The 25380-nt window shown below is 37.4% G+C and overlaps 1 protein-coding gene across 1 annotated transcript in view; it reads left to right on the top strand.

The window, feature by feature from the left end:
• Positions 1–23815, top strand: part of DNAH3 (dynein axonemal heavy chain 3) — a gene marked incomplete at its 5' end in the record, with an annotated part of 62789 nt that extends 38974 nt beyond the window's left edge. Inside the window, 23 exons of the mRNA XM_082006846.1 lie at positions 571–700; positions 1196–1432; positions 1809–1912; positions 2993–3287; positions 3730–3909; positions 4922–5045; positions 5139–5295; positions 6258–6401; positions 7008–7674; positions 7805–7970; positions 8279–8495; positions 9452–9634; positions 10533–10731; positions 11643–13784; positions 14704–14929; positions 15260–15504; positions 16963–17079; positions 18141–18295; positions 19070–19237; positions 20679–20821; positions 21391–21595; positions 22266–22403; positions 22580–23815. Of these exons, the coding sequence (XP_081862972.1) occupies positions 571–700; positions 1196–1432; positions 1809–1912; positions 2993–3287; positions 3730–3909; positions 4922–5045; positions 5139–5295; positions 6258–6401; positions 7008–7674; positions 7805–7970; positions 8279–8495; positions 9452–9634; positions 10533–10731; positions 11643–13784; positions 14704–14929; positions 15260–15504; positions 16963–17079; positions 18141–18295; positions 19070–19237; positions 20679–20821; positions 21391–21595; positions 22266–22403; positions 22580–22933 (6696 nt within the window). The 3' untranslated portion in view covers positions 22934–23815. The remainder of the gene's footprint in view (positions 1–570; positions 701–1195; positions 1433–1808; positions 1913–2992; positions 3288–3729; positions 3910–4921; positions 5046–5138; positions 5296–6257; positions 6402–7007; positions 7675–7804; positions 7971–8278; positions 8496–9451; positions 9635–10532; positions 10732–11642; positions 13785–14703; positions 14930–15259; positions 15505–16962; positions 17080–18140; positions 18296–19069; positions 19238–20678; positions 20822–21390; positions 21596–22265; positions 22404–22579) is intronic.
• Positions 23816–25380: the final 1565 nt, after the last annotated feature.

Consider the following 25380-nt stretch of genomic DNA (forward strand, 5'->3'; position numbering starts at 1 on the left):
CTTTAGCGCATCTGCTTGAGTGCTAGTCCCTGTGAAAAGGTCACGTCATGATTCCTTTCCTGTTTTCCTGCTTGAGTTCATGCAGGAGATACCACCAGTCATGGTCATTATCTACCTGCATGCTGTGATAATCCTGCAGGTACCAGTCAGTTCCAGCTTTCTGGAATGTCTTCTGTGGCACAGTATCTATTCTGGGCCCTCAGTAAGGGCCCATCCTTTTTAAGGGATCCCTTATCTTAGTTTCTGTTGGAATAATTTTGTTGTTGCCTAAGGAAAGCAGCAGTCTCCATCAGCTGAGCTACTGATCTGCTGTCTGGATTAGTAACTGGGTAACAAAATTCCTGCTGAAAACTTCTCTGTGGCAGAAGGAACTTGTTTTCACTGTCAGATAATGATGGTGTGATTTTGTGACTGCTTAAGTACTGCCTCACACAGGTCCCTTCCTGATCTTCCGTCTGCCAACCTGGAGAATTTCTAATGCCTTATGTTTTATTGAGAGAGAATTGTGGGACAGTGGGAAATGTGGCAACTCCTGCATTGTTTTAAAGCCATTTCCTTTTCTCCTGGTAGGTCAATGACATGTTTATGTGGCTAGTCCAGCCCTGTTTAGAGTTTATTCACCTTCATTGCAAAGCTATTGTACAAACATCCTCTATTCATCTGAGTTACAGCTTGATGAAACTCTATACTTGTCTGCTTGGTAAGTACCCTAAGCCTTATTCTTTTTATTTCAATTTTTCTTTTTTTTCCTGCTGTGTCCCATGACAAGATGCAGGTTATCAGATGCAAGGAAATACCAAAGGAATTCCTTACTGTTGAGATCATAAAACAAAAGTCCTTTCTCACTGATCAGTATTAATAATAGTTCTTTGACTAGCATACAGAGCTTTCACATTTGGATGCTGGTGTCATTACAAAACTGAACATGAACTTGTGTGTGTGTTCCGTGTATTTTGCTTGCTGTTTGCTATCATCTGAAGAAAAGAATTAGGACCCTTTGTGAATATTTTTTCTTTTAATTTATTTTTGTTTGTAGACAGTATTTTACACAAAGATCTTGACTCTGTAGATTGCCTTTGTTCTACTGAAGACAATGCTCCAAGTTTGTCTCAGAATACTTCTGCAAAAATGCATTTTGAATCGGGATTTATGGTTATTACTGGCATTTAACTAAAATTCAAAATATGTGTTTTAGATGAAATAAAGCAATCTGAGGAAGAGGAGAAGGAAAGCATGCCTAGTCAGCAGATCATCTTGTGGCTGCAGGGGCTTTTCCTTTTTGCTTTGGTTTGGACAGTTGGTGGGATCATCGATGCAGACAGCAGAAAGAAATTTGATTTGTTTTACCGTAACTTGCTAATGGGAATGAATGATGAAAACCCACGCCCTAAAAGTGTGAAGCTTACCAGAAACAATATCTTCCCAGAAAAAGGTGCTTCTTCATAACTGTACTTGCCTGGCTTTTTATAAAGCAATAAGAAAACTTGGCACTTTAAGGGAGAATTAGAGTGCCTGGCAGATGTTAAGTCTGCAGCAGAGCCACCATCTGCCAAGCCTTGGGCTGCACAGTTGGGAGCTCTTTCCTGGCTCTTTTAACCAGGAGTAGCATATGCCTCATGTTGTACTCAAACGATGTAGCTGAATCTGACCTTAAAATTGGTGGTGATGGTGACTGGGGTGGGGGAGGGTATCTCATGTGCTAAGAAAGCCTTCATTATGTCACAGTTTTGGACATGTCACACTAAAATGATTATTGGTTTTATTGTTTAATCAGTGGGTTTTCCTATATTGTGTTTTTCAATTAACAGGGAGTGTTTATGACTTCTATTTTTGCAAGCGTGGCAGTGGGCAGTGGAACTTGTGGACAGAGTACATCACAAAAGGAGAGCAAGTTATCTCCCCAGGGGCTAAGGTTTGCACTGACATCTTTTCTTACAGAAAATAATTATTTGACTAATGATTTCGAGGTATAAATCAACTACCTTAGCTAGCCTTGATTCTACTATATTAGGCTGTTTAATGTTTGATCTGCAACGTTTCATTGATCTCTGTAGGCTCCTTTTCATGCTTATGTCTTAATTGTGGTACGATCAATATTGAAAGTACTGCATTGCAGGTGAACATGGAGCCCTGAGGTTGGCTGGTGGTTAAAATTTTTGATTCTGCTTTTGTCTCTGTAATAGCATCTGATGTTGGGGAAATCATGGTAAGAAAAAGCCAAAGCCTGAATTTCTGTTCCTTCACTTTTGTTTTCTGTGGTTGATATCATGATATTATAGTATGAATTAATGAGAGAAAGCAAGCAAAGAGACTCACTACTTCTTTGGGGTATGGAGAGCAGTACTGAGTGTCCTGGATCCCCTCCATCTCCAGATAGGGGCACTCACATTTTTGAATGGCAGCTGTGAACTCAAGAGAAGTGTAGCACAGCAGAGATCAGCAAAAAGTACCTATTCTGAAGAAGAAATTTCAAGACAGCTTAAGTGATGTTTGTTCAGCTTTTCATTCCATTGTAGTTGCAACTGTCATGTCTATTAAGTATATAAGAGATGTAAGGTTACATTTCATTCTGCTGTCTAAAATCTTTTCTTGATGTCTAGTGCACAGCTGCTAATGATGAGTGGAAAATGAAGAAGAGGAAAACATTTCCAAAGGGAAAGTTCCTTTCCCTTTGCACAGTAGGGGAACAGAATTAAGCCATAGTTAACCCTTCAGTTCTTCTTCCAGGCTTTATATAGTGTCTATGAACCATAATATAGATTGATAGATAATCTAGATAATACTAGTTGTGCTATTTACTGTATGAACACTGAACAAGAAGTGGGGCCATACTATCTATCAGAACCTTGTTATAGCCTAGGTTTTCAGAGAAAATAATTTTTTAAAAATACATTTGTGCTACAGGCTTCCTGTAGTTGCCTGCAAATTTTCGTGTTGATTAGGGTATTAGATATTTGATTTTTATGTGCTATTTTACTTTCTTGTGTAATAGGTATCTGAGCTGATCATTCCAACAATGGAAACTGCCAGACAAATGTTTTTTCTTAAAACATATGTGGAGCATAATGTCCCTTTGCTTTTTGTGGGTCCCACTGGCACTGGAAAATCAGCTATAACAAATAATTTTCTACTACAACTTCCAAAGCAAAGATACATCCCAAGCTTCATCAACTTCTCTGCAAGAACCTCTGCTAACCAAACCCAGGATATTATTATGTCCAAGCTGGACAGAAGAAGAAAAGGATTATTTGGACCTCCTTCAGGGAAAAAAGCTATAATATTTGTGGGTAAGACAGTTTTTTCAGGGTTTTTATATAATTTTAATTCTGGCTTTAGGCAAAGGAAGTGATCCACTGAGACTAGTAATTTTGAGTTGCTTCAGCGTGCTTCATCTTTTTCAGCCACCCACAGAAGGATTAGCACTGCCCCCTGCTGAAAGATTTCTAACTGTTTAAGTGGTGGTTGTCTTCAGAATAGTTCATAGTGTTGCAGTGTGACACGAAGTAAAATAAAACAAAATCACCAACCACACTAAGTTAAACCATCACCTCTAATTATGCCTGTGAAGTATAGTGTCATTGGATTCTGGTTAGTTAAACTAAGGAAGCAAGAATAACAAGACAACCTTTTTCAGCCTCTACTTCAGTTATTTTTTCTTCTTAGCTTTGAAAGAAAAGCATAATTCCTAAACACTGAGGCTTTTTTATTCAATGTCTGTGTTCTCCATAGATGACCTAAACATGCCTGCAAAGGAAGTGTATGGAGCACAGCCACCTATTGAGCTTCTCAGACAATGGATTGATCATGGTTACTGGTATGACAAGAAAGATACATCCAAGATTGGTATCATAGATGTGCTGCTTGTTTCAGCTATGGGTCCACCTGGGGGAGGCAGGAATGATATTACAGGTAGGAAATATGTTACTGTGGCAAGTAGGTTATCTAACTGACTGAAGTTAAGAGGCGGGTTTGGTTTTGCTGATGCCAAGTTCTACGTTTACCTATTGCTTGTAAACCTACAAGTACATTCACTGGCAGGCTCTTTCCAAATAGAAGTCTGTATGCTCAAGGTCAAATCTGTACCTTTTCCAGGGGGAGTCTAATCAACCTTATCAACAAAAAACAATGTTTTTAATGTTGATTAAACTATGAATTATGAAAATAATTCTAAAATTAGAGAATTGGACACTTTTTCCATTTCCTATTCTTTGGAAAAGGGAGGAAATACATCTTCTTGCCAAGTTTTTCTGGCAGTTCTTTTGTGAAATTGTATCTCCTGCTGCTAAGAGCTGCCTGCATTTACATACAAGCATGTTGCCTGCAAGTCCATGATTCCTCTCATTTCACCATAAGGGAGGTTGTATTTTCTAATGAAAAAGTTATGTCAGTAGAAGCCCTAATGTATATACAGCTACACCATTATAAGGCACTTTATGCTACTTTGCTTCATATAGACCTTCTAATACAGGTATAACTGTATGTTCTCTGAGGAGGCTTTATTAAAATAACTATTCTGATACAGCTAAATTTGTAAAATTTACTAGCGTATAGACTGAATTTTTTTACATGAAAACAAGATACTTGACTTTGTAAAGTTTTAACTGTGTCGTATCACAATCAACAGGGCTAATGTGAGCTGAAATGTAAATTTGGGTAATAGTGGCCTTGTTGTAATGGAGATTCATGTTTTTCATATTAAAAACAGTTATTCTAAGTGAAAGACTGATATAAAATATAAACCAGTATATTTCTCTTGTATCACTGCTGGGGCAGAAATTTACCAGAAACAAAATCATGGAGCTGGAGCTAGATTCAAATGTGGTTGGTTGAGTGACAGTCAATCCTAGATGATGTTAGCTGAAAGGCAGAAAAATGTTTGGACATTCCTAAATCTTCCTGCATCTTTTTGTGTGTATTACAGGACGGTTCACACGGCACTTGAATATTGTATCTATCTGTTCTTTTGATGATGACATATTAACCAAGATTTTTACTGCCATTTCTGATTGGCATTTCAACAAAGGCTTTGAGCCTGTGTTTCTAAGGTAATGTGAATATACTTCTTGTAACACCTTTGTCATTTTTTCTCCTGCAATTTATCTGCAGAAGCTAAAGTTGTGTCTCTTTTCCATCTTAAGGCTGGGTAAGATGATGGTCCAAGCGACAATGGTGATTTATAAAATGGCGGTTGATAATTTTCTCCCAACTCCTTCAAAATCCCACTATGTCTTTAATCTACGGGATTTTTCCAGGGTTATAAAAGGAGTACTGCTCTGTCCACACACTCATTTGCAAGTAAGTTGTGGTTTTATTATGTTGCTGTAAGAAAGAGCAATGCAAAAAGAATATTATTTTTATAATATTAGTAAATACATGAACTGTGATTTCAATATATTTGCAAGGTTTAAAATCAGGATAGTTCCCGAATACCTTGCTATATATTTTCTGTCTGTTTCTGAAGGAGACAACAGTCATTTTTGTTAATGTTCTTTACATATATTGCAGTCCAAGGCCTGTCTGTTAAGGCTGTACATCAAGTCAAACAATTCCTCTCTTGAACTTGCAAACTAAATATGCAAAAGAAACAAATGTGGGAAAAGCCCCAGTATCTCTCTTTTACAAATGGCAAGCTCCTCAGTGAACAAGACTGAATAATTTAGCCCCGAGTTTGCCTGGTGTCACAAACTACAAATGAATACTGATAGATGTGTATGATTTTCATCCTTCTACTTTTTTCCATCCATTTTCAGTAAAATGACAGGTTAAAGGAGTATTAAAACTTTTATTTCTGTTGGGGTAATGTTTCTGGTGCAGAAACAGAACAAAACAGCTAGAAGCTATTCAGGGGAAATCTTAGCCAGCAACAGTTTTGGGCAGGGCTTGGGTTAGAGCCTTTGAGTCGTATCTTTGAAAGATTTATTCTTTACTTTATGTTGGAAGGGTGGGGAGATTTGACACAGTAGAGAAAAATGCTTTGATATAAGAGTCCCAGTTTGTATTGGCAGGGGAGTTGGACTAGATGACCTATAAAGGTCCCTTCCAACCCAAACTATTCTATGATTCTATGGGTAACTAGGTGAGGAAGCCAGTTAAATTAGCAGATGCTGAGCCATGTGCTGAATGGCTTGGAATTGAAAGATTCCTACTGAGTTCAGTACAAGATATAGCAGAGTCCAGATGGACATGTCCATCCTTTTGTTTTTAAACAAATCCTGCCTGAGCTATGTTTACCCATTTTCTTGTATTTATGTTTTCAGGATGGAGATAAACTGATCAGACTTTGGATTCATGAGGTTTACCGAGTTTTCTATGATCGCTTAGTTGATGAGGAGGACAGGAAGGTATTCTTTCAGATGGTACAGGAGACAACATCAAATAGCTTCAAGCAGAGCTTTAATAAGGTATTTTTGGGTAATGACCTGGGACCAAGAATGAGACTTTTCATAAATACTTGGGCATTGAGATTGCATTAGTATTGGACAAATTTTGAATTATTTTGATCAGTGCATTTGAAAAGTATGGATGGTCTTCTATTCAGTATTGAGTATTATACATATTCTTAGTCACTTTCGTACAAATTATTTCATATCATAATGATTCATAACTTCAAAAGGACTCTGTGTTGGTACAGAGCACTATCTGGAATAAATGTCTTACACAATATTCATCTGTGCTTTTGCTTAAGTTAGTATTTGGATGAGCCAATGGGAGTAGTGGGTACTTTTCTGAGAAGCCTTTTGGGAACTTGTGCTGTATTTGACAGCAGAATCTCTCTGTGAAGTATGCATATGTGGAAACTTGCATGTCAACCTACAGTATATTCCCCATTTAGGTGGGGATTTTTGTGTGTTTTTTTTTTTTTTCTCCAGACTAAGGTAATAACTAGAATAGCTGGAAAATAGTGCTTCCCACAGTATTATTACTATGTAGATAAGAATGATTATGACTTTAGGGAAAATAATTCTCTAATAGTTTGAATTATCTGTTGATTTTTGTCTTTTCTCTAGGTACTGAGTCATCTTTCACCTACTGGAAAAATCTCTGATGATAGTATTCGTAGCCTGTTCTTTGGAGACTATTTGAATCCGGACAGTAATGTAAAAGTGTACGATGAAATCACAGACTTAAAGCAACTGACAACTGTGATGGAATACTACCTTGAGGAATACAACAATACCAGCAAAGCACCAATGTCTTTAGTCATGTTCAAGTTTGCTATTGAGCATATCTCAAGGATATGCAGAGTATTGAAACAAGATAATGGACATCTGTTGTTGGTGGGAGTTGGCGGGAGTGGCCGACAAAGTGCTACCAAGCTAGCCACCTACATGAATACCTTCGAACTCTTTCAAGTTGAAATTACAAAGTCCTATGGAATCAATGAATGGAAAGAAGATGTTAAACGAGTCATGCTGAAAGCAGGTGTTGGTAACAAGAATGTGTCCTTTTTGTTCTCTGATAATCAAATAAAAGATGAAGCATTTGTAGAAGATATCAACATGCTTTTAAATACCGGTGATGTGCCTAATATCTTTGCAACAGATGGGAAAGCTGAAATTGTTGAGAAAATGCAAGCTGCAGCAAGGATGGAGAACCGGAAAATTGAAGCTTCATCACTTGCTATGTACAATTTCTTTATTGAAAGGGTGAAGAAAAATTTGCATATTGTCTTAGGTCTGTATACAATGTCTTATTTCTTAGAATGTTTTTTCTTAGGCTTAGTTTTTTCTGCTTCCTGACGCCAAACAAACTTAGGTAACAATCGTGATTTTTTTTTTTTTAATTTATTTCATTTTTTTTCTAGCCATGAGTCCGATTGGAGATGCATTTCGGAATCGATTACGGATGTTCCCTTCACTGATAAACTGCTGCACCATTGATTGGTTCCAAACATGGCCTACAGACGCTTTGGAAATGGTTGCTAACAAGTTTTTAGAGGATGTTGAACTTGAAGATGACATTAGAAAAGAGTATGACTTGCAAATGTTTGTTCCCCTCCCTCTCATGCCCTCAACATACTTGATCAGGAAACTGTTCTTATAAATGGACAAAGCTAAGTCAACTCTGGGATTTCAGTGCAAGTCAAAGATACCTAGATAGGTGTATCTGATGTTTCTGAAAATCAGGCCACTCTTTGAAAGGAGTCTAAAATATTTCTTATAATGAGGAAAAAAAAATTCACTAACACTAATATAATTTCATAAGCTTAGGGTAATTTCCTCATAATTAACATAAAGACAGATTGTATTTTCATAGTAATGTGGAAAATTTTCTTTAGGGTAGTGTCAATGTGCAGATATTTCCAAGAAAGCGTGAGAGAGCTCTCCATCAGCTATTACACTACACTGCGAAGACACAACTATGTGACACCAACTTCATACCTAGAATTGATTCTTACCTTTAAGACTCTGCTGAATAGCAAAAGGCAAGAAGTTGACATTATGAGAACTCGTTATCTTATGGGACTTAAAAAACTTGACTTTGCATCTTCACAAGTAAGTTTCAGATGAAAACACTGAATATGTGCCATATGCATACTTTAGTATGGGGTCTGTATAAGCTGATTAAAACTTACAAAATAAAACTTATTAAATTCTCTCTTCACTATATTCATGATGCTATTGATAATTTTCTACAGAAAGCCATCAGGAAAAGTTAGATTACTGCATAGTCATTTTAAAAAATTCTGGTATGTTAATTCGGATTATAGCATTTAATAGAAGGCTAAATGAAATTGATGGTTCTCATTAAATGTTGAAGAAATAAACCTTACAGATTTCATTACATTGTCAAAACCTTATATGGAGAATCCACGCCTCAGCATCCTAATACCTATTACCCTTTCCAAAATAGGGGAGAAGTTGAAGAATGTTGTAAGACAATAATAAACATTAATTCCTGAGTAGATTCCCTGTAGGAAATTGATGAGGTTCTAGGTAAATAACCCACTTTTTCAAGCCATGTGATCCAGGGATTGATCTTTCCAAGATGCAAAGTGAAGGGTCTTGCAGGTACTTGCTGGATGAAAAACATCCAGTTTGCAGCTGTTGTTGTCACTAATTCTGCATTTCCTTCCAAGTTTCTTTTGGATTTTGTTTTCTACCTGTGCAATAGAGCATTATTGGAGGTTCCAAAAACTGAAACTGACTGTGAGGAAAAAATACAATTAATCAATTTATTTCTCATTATTGAAATTAAGTAGATCATAAACAAGGAAACATACTGCATGGATGATTAAAAAAAATCCTTTTAAAAAATCTGTTTAATGAAATACAACAGCTCTTAGTAAAAATAGGCTAGAGAACTGTTTTAATAATTAACTTGAATCAAGTGTCCCTTTTTAGATTGTATTAATATAGTGTCTTCTGATCTTTCTTCCGAAGACATCAAGATGTGAAATGCATGCAATGTTTACGCAAATTTTTCTTTTATTTCCTGTTATGTTCATCAGGTTGCAGAGATGCAGAAAGAACTTACTGCCCTTCAGCCTGAACTGATCCAAACTTCTGCAGAAACAGACAAAATGATGATCCAGATTGAAAAGGAAACAACTGAAGTAGATGCAAAGAAGGAACTAGTGTCAGCAGATGAAAAAGAGGCTAATGAAGCAGCAGCTGTTGCTAAAGCTATTAAGGTAGCGTACAAGGGCTTGAGCCTGTAGCATGATGGGCTCCAAGTCTTTCCAAGTAAATGGGAGTTGTGATGATGTGTTAATGGTATGATCCAAGCTCTTGAAGTAACAAAGCTGCAAGGAATGATGAATGAGATATTCCTAATATAAACAAGGTAAATTTTGGCTGTTTGGAGTATGACTGTACCTCACAGTACTGCATAGCTTCCCTTTCTAGTTCACATCCCAGAAGCTGTATAGCTTTTTTTTTCTGTACTAATATATTATCTTTCTCAACAGATTGAGTAATGAGGTTATACTGTTTCCAGGCCCAAAGACTGTTTAGAGTTAGCTGAGGCAATTTGGCATAGCGCTGCATGGAGCCCTATTAGGCATAACCTAAGAGAGATTGCCATAGCCAGACATCTGCAGCACATAATTTCCCGTGGGAAGCTGCAGGATTCCTCAATATTGTTTTTGTAACTAGTTAGAAATGTCAGTGATAGATAAGATAGATAATTACTGAGATCTGAGTACATGATAAAGAATTTAAGCTACACAGGATGTATTTTTACCTGATCAGCACTGTAAGATTTAACTTAAGAACAACCATATCTAACCTGTATTTTAACTCTCCTTGTCAGACCAGAAAGACTTTGATCTTGAAAGCTTGTCTGGCTTTTTCAGCTAGTAGTTCAGCTTATGGAAGTTACTAATTTCTCTATAAAACTTTCCTCCTTAAACTACACAGCCAAATTGTGAAAGTAGTTTTCTCTCCAAGAAACACAATGTTGTGAAGAGTCTTTTTATTAGGTATTTACAAGCAGTGAAGTTTCTCTGAGGCTGTGCTGAAGTAGGGTAATCAGGTTGCAGACCTGGTGTTGTATGAAGGTTTACAGGCTTCTGCCCAATGTCTTAACAGGATGAATGTGAAGGAGACCTTGCTGAGGCCGTGCCAGCTTTGGAGGCATCACTTGCAGCTCTTGATACCCTGAATCCTTCGGACATCTCTCTTGTGAAATCCATGCAGAATCCACCTGGTCCTGTTAAGCTTGTCATGGAGAGTATCTGTGTCATGAAGGGAACTAAACCAGAGAGAAAGCCTGATCCAAGTGGCAGTGGTAATGATGCGGTATTTGTTATCCCCGCCCTAGGAATGCTTGGGGTACTGCTGTGTTGTACTAGTGAAGTGCTTCTGGCGTGAATGCAGCCGTGTGCACTAAAAGTAATTTTGCTAGCAATGACTTAGAACTACACTGAATAGCTAAGAGCTGCTTTTGCCATTGTAACATACTGCACTTGCTGGACACTGTTGTACAAGCTGTGTAAATATTATCCCAGTTACTAGCACAAAGTCATTTCTTCAACTTGATTTGACCCAATCTTGAGATTTGCATTGGCTTGAGGAACTCTGGGAGCTAGAGATGTGCTTGTGCACCGTTCACCTGTATTTCCCCTTTTAATCCCTGCTACCAACTCTATCAGGTATACTGGGAGACAGAATTCTAGCTATACCCCTGCCATAGCTGCTTACTCTAGCAAGCTCTTTTGGTGTGAGTATGTTGTTATTGTGGGATTGCACAGGATTTGAGAGGCAGGAAAGGAAAGAGACCTTTTTCTTCCACTTTTCTACCTTATGCCCCCACCGTTCAACCCTTTGTAACTGAAAATAAGAATCCTATAAATGTCTTTCATCCGAAACTGTTTTACCTAGATTAGGAAGAAATACTTTCACATAGTTACTCATTTATCTAATAAACTATACTAAGAAAGACTGTATAGTAATTTGTTTCCCTTGTTTTGCTTGGTTGATTTAGAACTAACATGTAATTTCTAAATATGACATAGGTTAGTGATGCTGAAGTTCCTGTCTGAATTTCTTTAGGTAATGACTTTTCCAAACTAGTTAACAGTGGTTGCATAGTAAAATTCTGTTGCAAAATCAAGAGATTAATTCTTCATATTATGTTTCAAGTATTTTTTCAGTTTGAACATGCATGTTTTAAGCCTGCTTTTGGTATTTGCAATATAGGTAAAATGCTAGAAGACTACTGGGGGCCATCTAGAAAAATTCTTGGAGATCTGAAATTCCTTGAGAGCTTAAAGACGTATGACAAGGATAACATTCCTCCTGCTATAATGAAGAGAATTAGAGAGAAGTTTATTGATCATCCAGATTTTCAGCCAGCTGTCATAAAAAATGTCTCATCTGCCTGTGAAGGACTATGCAAGTGGGTGCGAGCCATGGAAGTGTATGACCGTGTTGCAAAGGTGGTTGCCCCAAAGCGTGAACGTTTGAGAGCTGCAGAAGGATTACTGGACATTCAAATGCAGAAGCTAAAAGTAAAACAAGCAGAACTTAAGGAGGTAGTTGATCGCCTCCAAGCTTTGAACGATGAGTTTGACAATATGAATGACCGGAAGAGAGAACTGGAAAACAATATTGAACTCTGTTCACAAAAGCTTGTGAGAGCTGAACAGCTAATTAGTGGTCTTGGTGGAGAGAAAGATAGGTGGACAGAAGCTGCACGTTTATTAGGAATACGGTATATAGACCTTATAGGAGATGTACTGTTATCATCAGGAACTGTGGCTTATTTGGGAGCCTTTACTGTAGATTACCGTCTAAAATGTCAAAAGCAATGGCAGGTCCTGTGCAATGAAAAGAACATACCGTGCTCCAGTGATTTTAGCTTAAGCAATACATTAGGGGATCCAGTCAAAATCCGTGCATGGCACATTGCTGGATTGCCAGTTGATTCTTTTTCCATTGACAATGGCATAATTGTTTCTAACTCAAGAAGATGGGCTTTAATGATAGATCCTCAAAGGCAAGCTAACAAGTGGGTAAAAAATATGGAGAAAGCTAACAGGCTGTCAGTTATCAAATTATCTGACACACATTATGTGAGGATATTAGAAAATGCTATTCAGCTCGGAACACCAGTCTTGCTAGAAAATATTGGTGAAGAACTCGATGCTTTCATAGAGCCCATTTTATTAAAGCTAACATTCAAACAACAAGGAGTAGAATACATGAAATTAGGGGAAAATATAATTGAATATTCAAGAGATTTCAGGTTTTACATAACAACCCGCTTAAGAAATCCTCATTATCTTCCTGAAGTGGCTGTGAAAGTTTGTCTACTCAACTTCATGATTACACCTTTGGGTCTTCAGGACCAACTTCTTGGAATTGTAGCTGCAGAGGAAAAGCCTGAGCTAGAAGAAAACAAAAATAAACTGATTATAGAAAGCGCAGCCAACAAGAAACAACTAAAGGAAATAGAAGATAAAATCCTGGAGATCCTTTCCAATTCAGAAGGAAACATCTTAGAAGATGAAACAGCAATTAATATTTTGTCTTCATCCAAAGAGTTATCTGAAGAAATCTCTGAAAAGCAAAAAATTGCCTCTGTAACAGAAATGCAAATAGATTCTACTCGAATGGGGTATAAGCCAGTTGCTATTCATTCATCTGTTGTCTTCTTCTGCATCTCTGATCTGGCAAACATTGAACCTATGTACCAGTATTCATTGAATTGGTTTATTAACTTGTACATTCAATCTATTGCTAGAAGCAAAAAGAGTGAAGATCTAGAAAAGAGGATTAAAAATATAACTGAGCATTTCACAGTAAGCATCTATAATAATGTCTGTTGTTCACTGTTTGAAAAGGATAAGCTGTTATTCTCCTTCCTTCTGACAGTAGGCATTATGAAGGGAAAAGACCAAATAGATGATGAGGTTTGGCGTTTCCTACTGACAGGAGGTGTTGCTCTTGATAATCCTTACCCCAATCCAGCTCCAGATTGGCTATCTGACAAGTCATGGGCTGAGCTCGTACGTGCATCTAGTCTGAAAAACCTCCACGGACTAATGGAACATGTAAGAGAGAATTTTTCAAAGTGGAAACTAATATATGACTCTGTAAGACCCCATGAAGAAGCCTTCCCAGATGCATGGAGCTCACTGATGGGGTTAGATCGCATGGTTATTCTCAGATGTTTGAGACCTGACAAAATTATTCCGGCAGTACAGGAGTTCATTGTGGAAAATATGGGAAAAACATTTATTGAATCACCTACTTTTGATCTTGGAAGAAGTTACAATGATTCAAATTGTTGTGCTCCTTTGATTTTTGTATTATCACCAGGTGCTGATCCTATGACAGGTGAGATTGGTATTAAAAATCTTTTTTTTATCTGGTTAAATGGCACTGAGGGTGACTAAACTGTTAATAGTGTAGGCCCATTCATTTGATCTTTTAAAGAATGCAGTGATGGAATATCAAACATTTGCATCTGCCCATATTTATACAATGATAGTAAAATTACTAGAGGGTGGAATGAATGTAGTAGTGATGAAATGTCGAGGTCTCTGAGCAGCAATTTAGGACTCTAACAGCTTGTAACATCCAGACCAGTTTATAATTCGTACTTGTGTTATAATTCTTTCAGTGTATGTTTGGGACTTACCCGAGTCTTTGTTACAACCCCTCCTCCAGAAAGTTTCCTCCCTCTCAGTTACTAATTAAATCGTGTGTGTGACCACACTTAAAAACACATCTGTTAAATGTCCTTTAAAAAATAACTACCCAGAGTATTTTTAAACCTGCTTTTCTGACAAAAGAATTGTAATATGGAGCCATACCGTAAGGATGTATTTCCAGGAGGTACTGGTTTTGATGGCAAAGCTGGAGAGTTATTTTTAACCAGATCTAAAGATCCAATTTACAGCTCAAACCCCATAAACAATTGTACCCATGCAACAGAGAGAGTAGAGAGCTGTAGTGCAGGCTGGAACTGAGCACTCAGGGCTAAAGGACAGGCATTTAACCTGGCTAGTATTTTAGGTTTTTTAGTATTAACTTTATATACCTAAATTTTAGCACATGCTTCAAACAGAGTGACTGATACAGCACTCGATACTACTTCTGGGTTGTTGAGATGTGGTTTTTTCAATTGAGTAAAATATTTGTTGACTTTTGCCCCTTTAATTACTGTTTACATTATTATAATGATGACTATAATATAGATCTACTTTCTAAGAGACTTTGTCTTTGTTTGCATGTGTGAAACTTGCCATCGTAGGTTTGCTAAAATTTGCTGATGATGTTGGCATGGGAGGCACAAGCATTCAAACTATTTCGCTTGGACAGGGACAGGGCCCAATAGCAGCAAAAATGATTTATCAGGCTATTACTGATGGAACGTGGGTAGTGTTACAAAACTGCCATCTTGCAACTAGCTGGATGCCTGCTTTGGAAAAAATCTGCGAGGAAGTTATGGTGCCTGAGAATACCAATGATAAGTTCAGGTAGGAGTTTTAATATTTTGCTCTTTTTAATGGGAGTATTTCTTGTTTGCTGAAGAGACTAGTAAAAAGAAATGAAACCTCTTTTGTGTGAACAGCTAAGCGTAACATTCATACCGTTTATGTGCAGTGATAAAATAAAGATACTTAATTAGGATGTCATCTTTTCCACCTGTCCAATATAATTTACTTTATGTCTACATTTTAGAACAAATTTAGGTGTTATCATGATAGTTAAACAAGTAATAAAACTTAGTCTTCTGCAGATCAGTATTGAAGATTTGTCAATATTGATGATTTTTCTGATAATGTGCTTTTTAAAATTCTTTTCAGGTTGTGGTTAACTAGTTATCCATCAGAAAAGTTTCCTGTTAGTATCCTCCAGAATAGCATCAAAATGACGAATGAGCCTCCAAAAGGAGTTAGAGCGAACCTTCTTCGATCATACCTTAATGACCCCATCTCTGACCCTGTGTTCTTTAGCAGTTGCCAAAAGCCAGAAATGTGGCAAAAACTGCTGTTTGGCCTTTGCTTTTTTCATGCTGTTGTGCAGGAGAGGAGAAACTTCGGCCCACTGGGTAAGTTTTAGATATCTTGCGGGTTGTTTCAAAAAGGTTAGTAGTTTTGAAATGCATTATTGGAGCCTCTCTGTAAAAAGGCAGTATTTTTGTAAGAAATATTACAAGAGTGCAACCTGTATTGCACAGAACATAATGAAGTTTAAAAGCTGTTGTTTGCAGGGATTCGTATTCAGGTAAAGCTACTCTTGAAGCTACTAAAAGTATTACTGTGGGGGAGGACTAGAAAGTACCAGTTTTTCAAGTAAACATATTATACAGTAGTTAAATTATAGCTTACTAAATTATTAATTTATTACTGTAGTTCTTACTAACTAACCATCAAATCCAGTTCCGTTTTAAATTTTCATAATTGAAAATGTATCTTCTTCAATTCTGCTTTTGTTATTTATATATATACTTTGTTTTATCAAAGCTAGTGCATATGTTTACTTGGTGTAAAACACATTTATGTAGCTGCAGTGTGTTGTTCATAACACAGCAATGAAAAGACATATGTATTAGTAAGATTTGTGCATCAGCTTTTTCTATAATCCTGAAATATTTAGAAAACTGTATAGAATTTCTACATAAAATGTAGAAAATTGGAATTAAAATGTATGGAATTACAGATTATATTTTTATAACTATATAATGCTTACACTCTCCACTGGTGTACATAAAGTTCTCAGCCTTCCATTCCAACTGAGTCTGTCTTCATCATAACAGGTTACTGTTATGAAATACTGTATTTTGACTGAAAGCCACTGTCCTTATTTTAATAGGCAGCTGTTTAAATAAACACTAGACTGCCAGTATGAAGATACTTATTTATTGCTTTAAGGTAAAGATACAATTTTTGTAAGTGACAAAGAGATCATTTTTAAAAGCAACATCTACTGCTTAATGTGACCAGCTGTCTAGGAGAAGGATAGTTGCAGCAATAGCCCTTTTTTTATGGTTTGTGCTAGGGATATAGGTTTTCTGAAGGATTCTCTTATCTGGACTATGCTCCTATGTGGTTTTTTTTTTTAATTGTACTCTCACTCTGAATGTCATATACAAACAGCATTAATAGATGGGCAAACTGATTAAAAATTAAAATCAATCTATGAATTAAAACCCCTGTTCTCATAGTCTCCAGATAGCAACAGATTAGCTGAAAGCACCGAGCAGGTCTGTGTTCTACTTCAGGTAAAATATAATTTTTCAGGAGTGTGTGATGCCAAAATGCCTGTGCTTATGTTTTTGTTCTACAGAATGATGCTAATAATACCTTAGGATATAATATTTTTATGGAGTCATATTCTCCCCATGCAATAAACGGCCTGGTAAATGCCAGGGCTGCTTCTAGATACTGCCTGGCAGCTGTTATCTTCAGCTCTGTAGTAGCAGTATAGTACCAGTACCATCATATCCTGAGCATGGCTATCAGTATGGTGCACCATTATGCTCTATATTTTTTTCTGAATTGAACAGGTTGGAATATTCCGTATGAGTTCAATGAATCTGACCTCAGAATCAGTATGCGACAGATCCAGATGTTTCTGAATGAATATGAAGAAATCCCATTTGAAGCTCTGACATACCTAACAGGTACAGGCATTGCACTCTCTAATGTGTTGACTTTGGTAGGCACTTTCAGCTGGTACAATGATAAACTGATGAGTTCTTGACAAATTGAGTGGATTCCATTCAGGTTTACTTTCTTGGACTTCCACATAGAGACAAGTTGGATCCCAAACCCTCAGATGTCATTTCTGTCTTGGCTCATATATAGCTAGAAGAACTGAATGGTCCAGCAAACCTCCCGGTCTTTGTTTAATATATGTCAAATAAAAATGTCAATGGCTTCTGTTCCACCTTAGCTGATCAATATGATCCTGCCACAGTAAGCATTGGCAGTTGTACCAAGATGTGATAATACTCCAGTTTAAAGCAGGAGGTGTTGACCTGTGTAAATAACCTAGTTGCTGTGGCTATTCACTTCTTCTCAGATAGCTGCTTTTTGGCACCTCCTTTGTCAACCTTCTAAAGATAATTCCTGATTTTTGCTAACATTATGATTAGCATTATGACAAAGAATTTCAGGAGTCAGGACTAAAGTAACAACTGTGAGCTTTTAGCTGTTTTCTGTATTTTATATCAGTGTAAACCTCCCCTCATAGCTTGCCCATTACTTAAATCTCTCCAACCCCTTCTGCAACAGGGGTATTGCATATTGCAAATACTTGTTTTCTACTGTATACATATGTAATCAGGTTAAGTTCGCATGAAAGGAACAAGACAACAGTCGGCTATATAGCACTGTTCAGATTTTGGCAGTTCTAAAAATTCTTACTAATGAGAATTTCAAGCCAAAGGGCTGTCATTTAAAACATGAGATTATTTACTGTGGCATGAGTAGCAGTCTCTCAGACCAACTCATAGTGTTCCTTAAACCTTTCATCATCAAGACACACAAATTTGGCTCATAGTTCCAAAGGTGTTGAAGTTCCTAATTTCCATGGAATTAATTGAAGTATAGGGCCAAAAAGCTTTTGGAGATCTGGAGCTTCGGAACTTCAACTTACTAGAGCTATACATTACTGCAAAACAATTTTTATTTGTTCATTAACTTCTAATTTTTCAGTCTGGTTTTCTTTGTCCTTTCCCAGGGGAATGTAACTATGGAGGTAGAGTAACAGATGATAAAGACAGGCGTCTCCTCCTGTCCCTTATTTCCATAGTCTATAGCAAGGATATAGAGCAGGACAAGTATATGCTTGCACCTGGAGATGACTACTACATACCACCACATGGTCCCTATGAGGTGAGAAGATAACAGATGTAATTTCTGTCTGAGTTACTGGGAAAAACCTTATCTACATTGTACTTTGGTATGCTGAATGTAACAAATAGAAAATAAAAAACATAAGATCACAAAGCTATGCCACCGTATATCTTATGTATGAAATATCAATCTGGTACTTAATGTGTAACACACCCCAACAGAGGTGTAGTAATCATTCAGTATTCTGATGTTTGTTGATGCAAACCATCCTGTGCAGGTTTCCAGTACAGTTCTAAAAAGCCAACAGGGGTCAGGCTTTAGGAATTTACAGGGTACTTCTGAACCCTCTTGCAACCACTTTTTCCTTGAAAGCAGTGATCAGGATGAGAAGGTGGAATGGCAGGTATATACTTAGTTTTCATCCCCTTTTTCCCTTCTACTAGCTGCATAGAGATGATGAATGTGCTCAAATCCCAACTATTCGTGTAGCCTGCAGTTATAGGGGTGATACATATGGCATCCTACCCTCTTCTGTGACTCCTTTTATATTTCTACATTGTAGGAATGTACATTCCTTTCTCTTGCTTTCTCTTGCTACTTACATGAGGGTGGTAAGAACAACTCCTCAAGTGAGTCTTTGAATCTTCAAAACTTTTATATTTATCTCTGTGGACTGAGTAAGTCAATTCCAGGATGCATTTAATTGGGAACTTATGTGTTTGTAGATGGGAAGATTCTGTCCAAGCTGGGTTTACTGATGATTTATGAATGTATCATTGCATGATTTCCGGTATGTAAATGTTTCTTCTACAGTCCTACATCGAATACCTACGAAGTTTACCAATTACAACACACCCTGAAGTGTTTGGACTTCATGAAAATGCAGACATCACCAAGGATAACCAGGAGACTAACCAGCTTTTCAGTGGAGTGCTCCTGACTTTGCCTAGAGAAGCAGGGGGAGGTGGCAAGTCCCCTCAGGTAACTGGGAAGAAAGATCAACTTGCATTCTAGAAAGGTGCCCTTTCCTGTCATGCCCTAGGTCTCAGAGCAATCCAACACCTCTCATCACATGACTGTGGCACTGGAAGTAGATGTGAATGTCCCTGTAGAGAAGCAGACAGATTTGGCATAGAAGAACCTTTAAAGATGTAAGATACTCTAATGACTTTGAATTCAAATAGGTTAATACCACACAACCCCACCTGGTTGAGTAGAACATGCAGTTTGAATAGGAGCGTTTCTTTCATATTTCATACTTTAAAATAACAGTGAAGTGCTTCACTTTGGTCATGAGTTAAGAGCACAGTTAACAATCATAGCTGGTAAATCACCTCAAATCACATCCATGTGTAGGCAATTTTAAAGCATGACATTTAATTCCAGTTTACAAATTCCAATAATGGAGGTTCATGCACTGGCCTAACTTCATCCAGCAGTAGTTGTATGACCATCCCTGCCATTCTCACTAGCGGACAGACTCCAGAGTGCCAGGAAATGATACCAAGTCATTCAACCATCAAGCAAGCAATAGAAGTCCATTAGAAGCAAAAGTCATCTTCCTGGTGAAGTCTGTGCTATAATGGCACTTCCAGTCTATGTTATTACTCATTGAAACCTTGTTTTTTGAGATACGTTTTTTTGCTTCCCCTTGGCTGCTTCAGTTTCTACAGTCCCAAACACGTAACTGTGTTTGTGACTTGTGTGGCACAGAGAAAGGGGGCAGTTTGGCAGAATGGAATCACTTGGATACAGACCTCATTGCCATGTACCCCTCCATGGGACCTGGTTGTGAAGATGCTGGGAATTTCTTTCCTTCATTCTGTCCTGGCAGCTCAGGTTACTCGGACCAAATCCACGCCCCTTTGAGACATAGATAAATGACCTTTCAAGCCCCTCAGATTTGACATCCTATATTTTATACACAAGTGGATTCTTGAAAAGTGGAATCAATGGAGCCTCATTTCCTGGGGGGTTGTCTAGTGATCGTATTCTCTGATGTCTAATATGCTGTACGTAAAGCTTCTCTTGTGACTGGCATATTCATATAGTCTTCCCATCATTTTCCCCATGCTGCATACTTTGTCTTTTCCTTCATTATGGCAATAGCAGGATTATGCTTGTTTGCTCTGCTGTTTCCTTAGAAGTTCCCTAAAACTTTTTTGCAAATTAAACCGAAATTACTAACAAATTTAAAATTATTGAGAAAGGAAAAGGAGCAAGCAGGCATATGCAGAGACAGACATGATGATGCACAAAGAGTGAGAACATGCAAGCTTTATTTCTTTAGGAAAATGGACTAAAATACCTATGTGGTTATACAGAAAAAATATAAAATCTATAGTGTTTTGTGGAAATTCCTGAAAAAAGAATAGGTGAAAAAAAGGTAAATTCCTCATTCACTGCAAACATGTGATTTCAGGAAACTGTTGAAGATTTGGCACAGGACATCCTATCCAAATTACCAAGTGGTTTTGATGTTGAAGAGGTTATGAAGATATACCCAGTACTTTATGAAGAGTCCATGAATACAGTTCTTAGGCAAGAACTAATTCGATTTAACAGGTATGGCTCAGCGTTGTGTCACACGACCAATACTGAAATACGCTTGTGTTCATCCGTGCCGGCCACTCACAAGCCTTAAACAGTTATAAGTCTTTTGCAATACATTGTTCTTAACATGATAGATTCTGCTTTGGATGAACCTTTTAAAAAGACTTGAAAGCTGCAGCTGACTACCTGAATATAGAAATAGTACCTGTATTCTTGGAGTATGAACTTAAATCAGATTTGAGTTTGTTGTGCTGAGGTAGGGCAGCCTACTTTATTCTAAGTCATACTCAGGCCCAAATATTCACAGCACAATATGTTAATTAGTGTTACAATCTTTAAAGCTCTTGTCACTTGATTTCCTTTGTCTAGAATGGGAATTTTCACTATCTTTCATTTCTCTGTGTGTTTTTTCTTTGTTTGCTTTTCTGAAGTTTAATAAGAGTTTTGATAACTACAGGTGAGATAAGGAATTTCTGACAGGACATTTACCAACTTGAACTTCATTCAAGTTGGACTCAGAGGTCTTTAGCGAGATAGTAAGAAGTAAATACTGAGATGGCAATTTCTTTTTTTATTTTAAGGCTCACTGAAGTTGTTCGGAGCAGCCTTGTTAATTTAGGTAAAGCCATTAAAGGCCAAGTGTTGATGTCATCTGAACTTGAAGATGTTTTCAACAGCATGCTAATGGGAAAAGTACCATCAATGTGGGCTGCCAAATCCTATCCATCACTGAAGCCACTTGGAAGTTACGTGTCCGATCTCCTCTGTCGTTTGGCCTTCTTCCAGGTATGCTAAACTGAGACTGATAGGTCTAAGGACTCGATAGTTGAAAGCCGAGTGGGCAAAATGTGTATCAGCACCCTCCACACTCAGCAGTACCCTTATAGCTCCAGATTGTGAACTACTTGCACATACTCATGACCAAATATATAATGTATTAACAGCATTGGAATCAGCTGGGCAATTGCTCAGCAGGGTGAGTTGGGAGTATAATCCTTTGGTGGGAGTATAATCCTTTGGTGCTAATCCAGTGCTGCATTTGGTAGTTTCCATTTTTCTATTTCTAGAAGATGCATTTTACTTTGCATTGATACCTTAATGACTTCCCTGCTCAAAATGTCCAAATTCTTTTTTTCTTTTTTTTTTTTTTTTTTTCCCCTGGCTAGTATCTAGACTTTACCTAAATATGCTTATGCTACTTTCTGAAGTTTCTTTCTTAGTAGCACTAAGTTCTGGTTGTTTCAGAATGAGTGATTATTTTTGTTTTTATCAATAACTGACTTCTGTCACTTGGCTCTGAGAAATATAGAACTAATGGTAGTATCCAAGGGTCCTATCAAGGTTTAGATCTCATTGTGTATCTGAAAGACATCCGTTTTGTGGTGAATTGGCACAGTGAAGCCACAGAATGTATTTTTTTTCTTTTCTTACATTTGTTTTTTCTCTCCATATTCAGGATTGGGTCGTCAATGGGCCACCCACAGTCTTTTGGCTCTCAGGATTCTTCTTCACTCAGTCTTTTTTGACCGGTGTTTTACAAAACTATGCCAGAAAATACACCATCCCAATTGACCATATTGGATTTGAATTTGAGGTAAGAAAATGCAGAGGAATTTTGTTTTTCTTGAACAGCTTGAAACACATTCTGGAGCAGCAAGGAATAGAGTTTTCAAGTGAAAAGAAATTTTATTTAAAGGAGTAATTTCAGACTATCACTTATGGGATTTAATATAGTCCAGATAAAATCAAGCAATGGTTTAATCATTCTAGGTAATGAAACAGGAGCACATGATGGAGAAAACGCCAGAAGATGGGGCTTATGTGAGAGGCCTTTTTTTGGAAGGTGCACGATGGGATAGAGAATCCTTGGTAATTGGAGAATCACTTCCAAAAATCCTTTATGATTCTTTGCCCATAATTTGGCTGAAACCTGGAGAAAGTTCCAGATTTCTTCATATGAACATCTATTCATGCCCCGTATACAAGACAAGTGCAAGAAGAGGTGTCTTATCCACTACTGGCCACTCAACCAACTACATTCTCTCAATTGAACTCCCTTCAGACAAGCCCCAGAAACACTGGATAAATCGAGGCGTGGCTGCACTATGCCAGTTAGATGACTAAGAGTATGCAAGTCAAAACACTCGCGTTTTGTTATTAAAAGATGTATTTTATTCCCCAATGGCTGCAATTTTATTTTTTTTTATATTGGGTTTTCCTGCTGACTTCAAAGCAGCTCCCAGTTTCCTATGGTTTTTAGCCATTATCAGCCACTGAGCAAGAGTGAGTGAAAATAGAACGCTACGAACAGAAACCTACTTCAAAAGCCTGGGCTTTGTCTTGCAATAGATCGGAATGAATAGAACTCCTGTCAAACTGTGTGCCACCCACATCATTAGAAATCTTGTGAAATCCTAGTATTACCACCTAGCTGCTATCATAGGTCTTTTTTTTTTTTTATTCTTTTTTAAATGAAATTGGGCCCAAAGAGTTTTGCTGCTGATCTTAATGGGAGTCTAATCCACAACTCTTGCAAATAGGACTCTGTGGGTTTGCTTACCACTTCTGTGTCCCAGGAGTATGAGGAGGGAGGATGTAAGAATAGTCTGTTGTCAACATGTAAAACCAATCCTCAGCTAGAATGAACTACCAGAGGTGTATTATAAAATTATAGTAACTGACACTCCTTGAAGATGTGCCTCAGAATTTCCGTGGAAAACGTCTAGACAGCACATGCATTGGGAGCCTGCCATTTCTCAAAGCAAGTATTCTTGTCTCATAATTTTTAAACTTCTTTTATTTCAGTATTACATATTCCAGGTGCCTGATAAACAGAGCTGTTTCCTTTCTCCCTTAGTCTCATTTTACTTCCTCATCTTGCTTTGCTCCATGTTGGATTAATAACCACCCAAAATTTTGTACTTGTTTAAGCCCTTTCATCAGAGAAGCTCAAAGTAGCTTGCAAACATTAATTAAAAATAAAATAGCCTGAAATCTTCAAAGAGCTGTGCAGTCATTAACTAATCCCCATAGCATGCCAAGAAGGTACTAACGATGGATCATTAGACTTGTTGTGTACACAGTACAAGAGAAGCACAAAAGATCAAGGCAAACATTTTTAAAAACCCCACTGCATAAACATCTACTAATTTGGGGTCTTGTATGTTTTTTCATTGTCCAAATTGCAGCATTTAAATGACTTGCTTGAGGCCTCACAAAGTCAGAGATGCAGCTATAATTTTGCAATTCCCAGTATTGTGCTACAATCTTTAAGCGATGCTGCTACAACTCATTAGAACATATGGTTCTTGTCATAGGCGTTTATCTGTTGTGTTGTGCTTAGCTGTTATAGGTGAAAAGTGTTCATTATTGTTTTATTAACCACTAGTTCATTTTATATAGATATTCATAAAATAGTAATTTTTGAGAATGGTAACACCTGTAACACTTCTTGTTTACCTGTATATGTTGTACAGTGCTGCTTTGCTCAAAGATGTACATAGGTAATTAGTACAGTATCTTCATGTACAATATTTGATGCCTCATAAACAGTACAATATGCAGGCATTTGGTGTGTGACTAGGGCAAAGAAGTCAGACCAGGACACTTAATGGATATTTCTTTTAATAAAGGGGATAGAGGTGTACAGGTGTTTCAACTTACTGATAGGAAGAAACTACTCGTAACAATTTAGACTAAATGATATTTGGCACCTATAGCAAAAATAAAATATGTCTATGAATGTTACAGCACACTTGCCCAAATTGACAACAATTTTTGATAAGAGAATCATGTTTCAGAAGATCTAGAAATAAATTAAGATAATTAAAATTGGTCCTTTAAAAACATAATATTTTCTTGGGCTTCATAAGAGCAAGACAGATACTTTCTACTTTTCATATCATTAAAATTAACTGAAATTTAGTACATATTAAAAAAACCACTGTGGTAATTACCATATTTTTGAATGGCTGCATCTAATTGTTGTGGCTATCACATCAACAATTCAGATCACTAATTAGGTCACTGTGGCATCAGAGATAACCAACCAGTCACGAGCCTCCTCTTACAGATGCTCTGCATGCAGGCCACAGAGGCTGGAGCTGGCTGTTCGAGCCTTCCCTATGGATTGATCAGTTCAGTCGCTGCTCTCAAAGGGATCTTTCTATTTAGACTCTCTTTAGAGCTTATGTGTGTAAGTGACTGGTGACACCTTACCTGTCACTCCTGAAAGGGAAGCTGGGGCAACAATGCAGTAATCATTTTTAAAACATTAAAATGAAGAGAAGTTGAAATTTGAGGAGAGTTTCTCCATCCTTCTTCACATAATGCTAGTCTTGCAAACACAGTCCTCTAAGCCATTTTAAATTGAAGGCCAGATGCACTAGTATATGCTAAAGTACATTTTATGGAGATATATTACTTTTAAAATGTTGGAAAATACTGTGGGCTAGCTTGCCATGTGAGTTACTTGTGCCTTTTTGTGGACACACACTTACGGATAGTTTATTAAATGACACAGTTGTGGTTCTCGTGAATATATAGTGCCTTTGCTACTACGTTGTGTGCAA

This window comes from Phaethon aethereus, assembly GCF_964289735.1.
Source record: "Phaethon aethereus genome assembly, chromosome: 15".
In the NCBI taxonomy this organism is placed as follows: Eukaryota; Metazoa; Chordata; class Aves; order Phaethontiformes; family Phaethontidae; genus Phaethon; species Phaethon aethereus.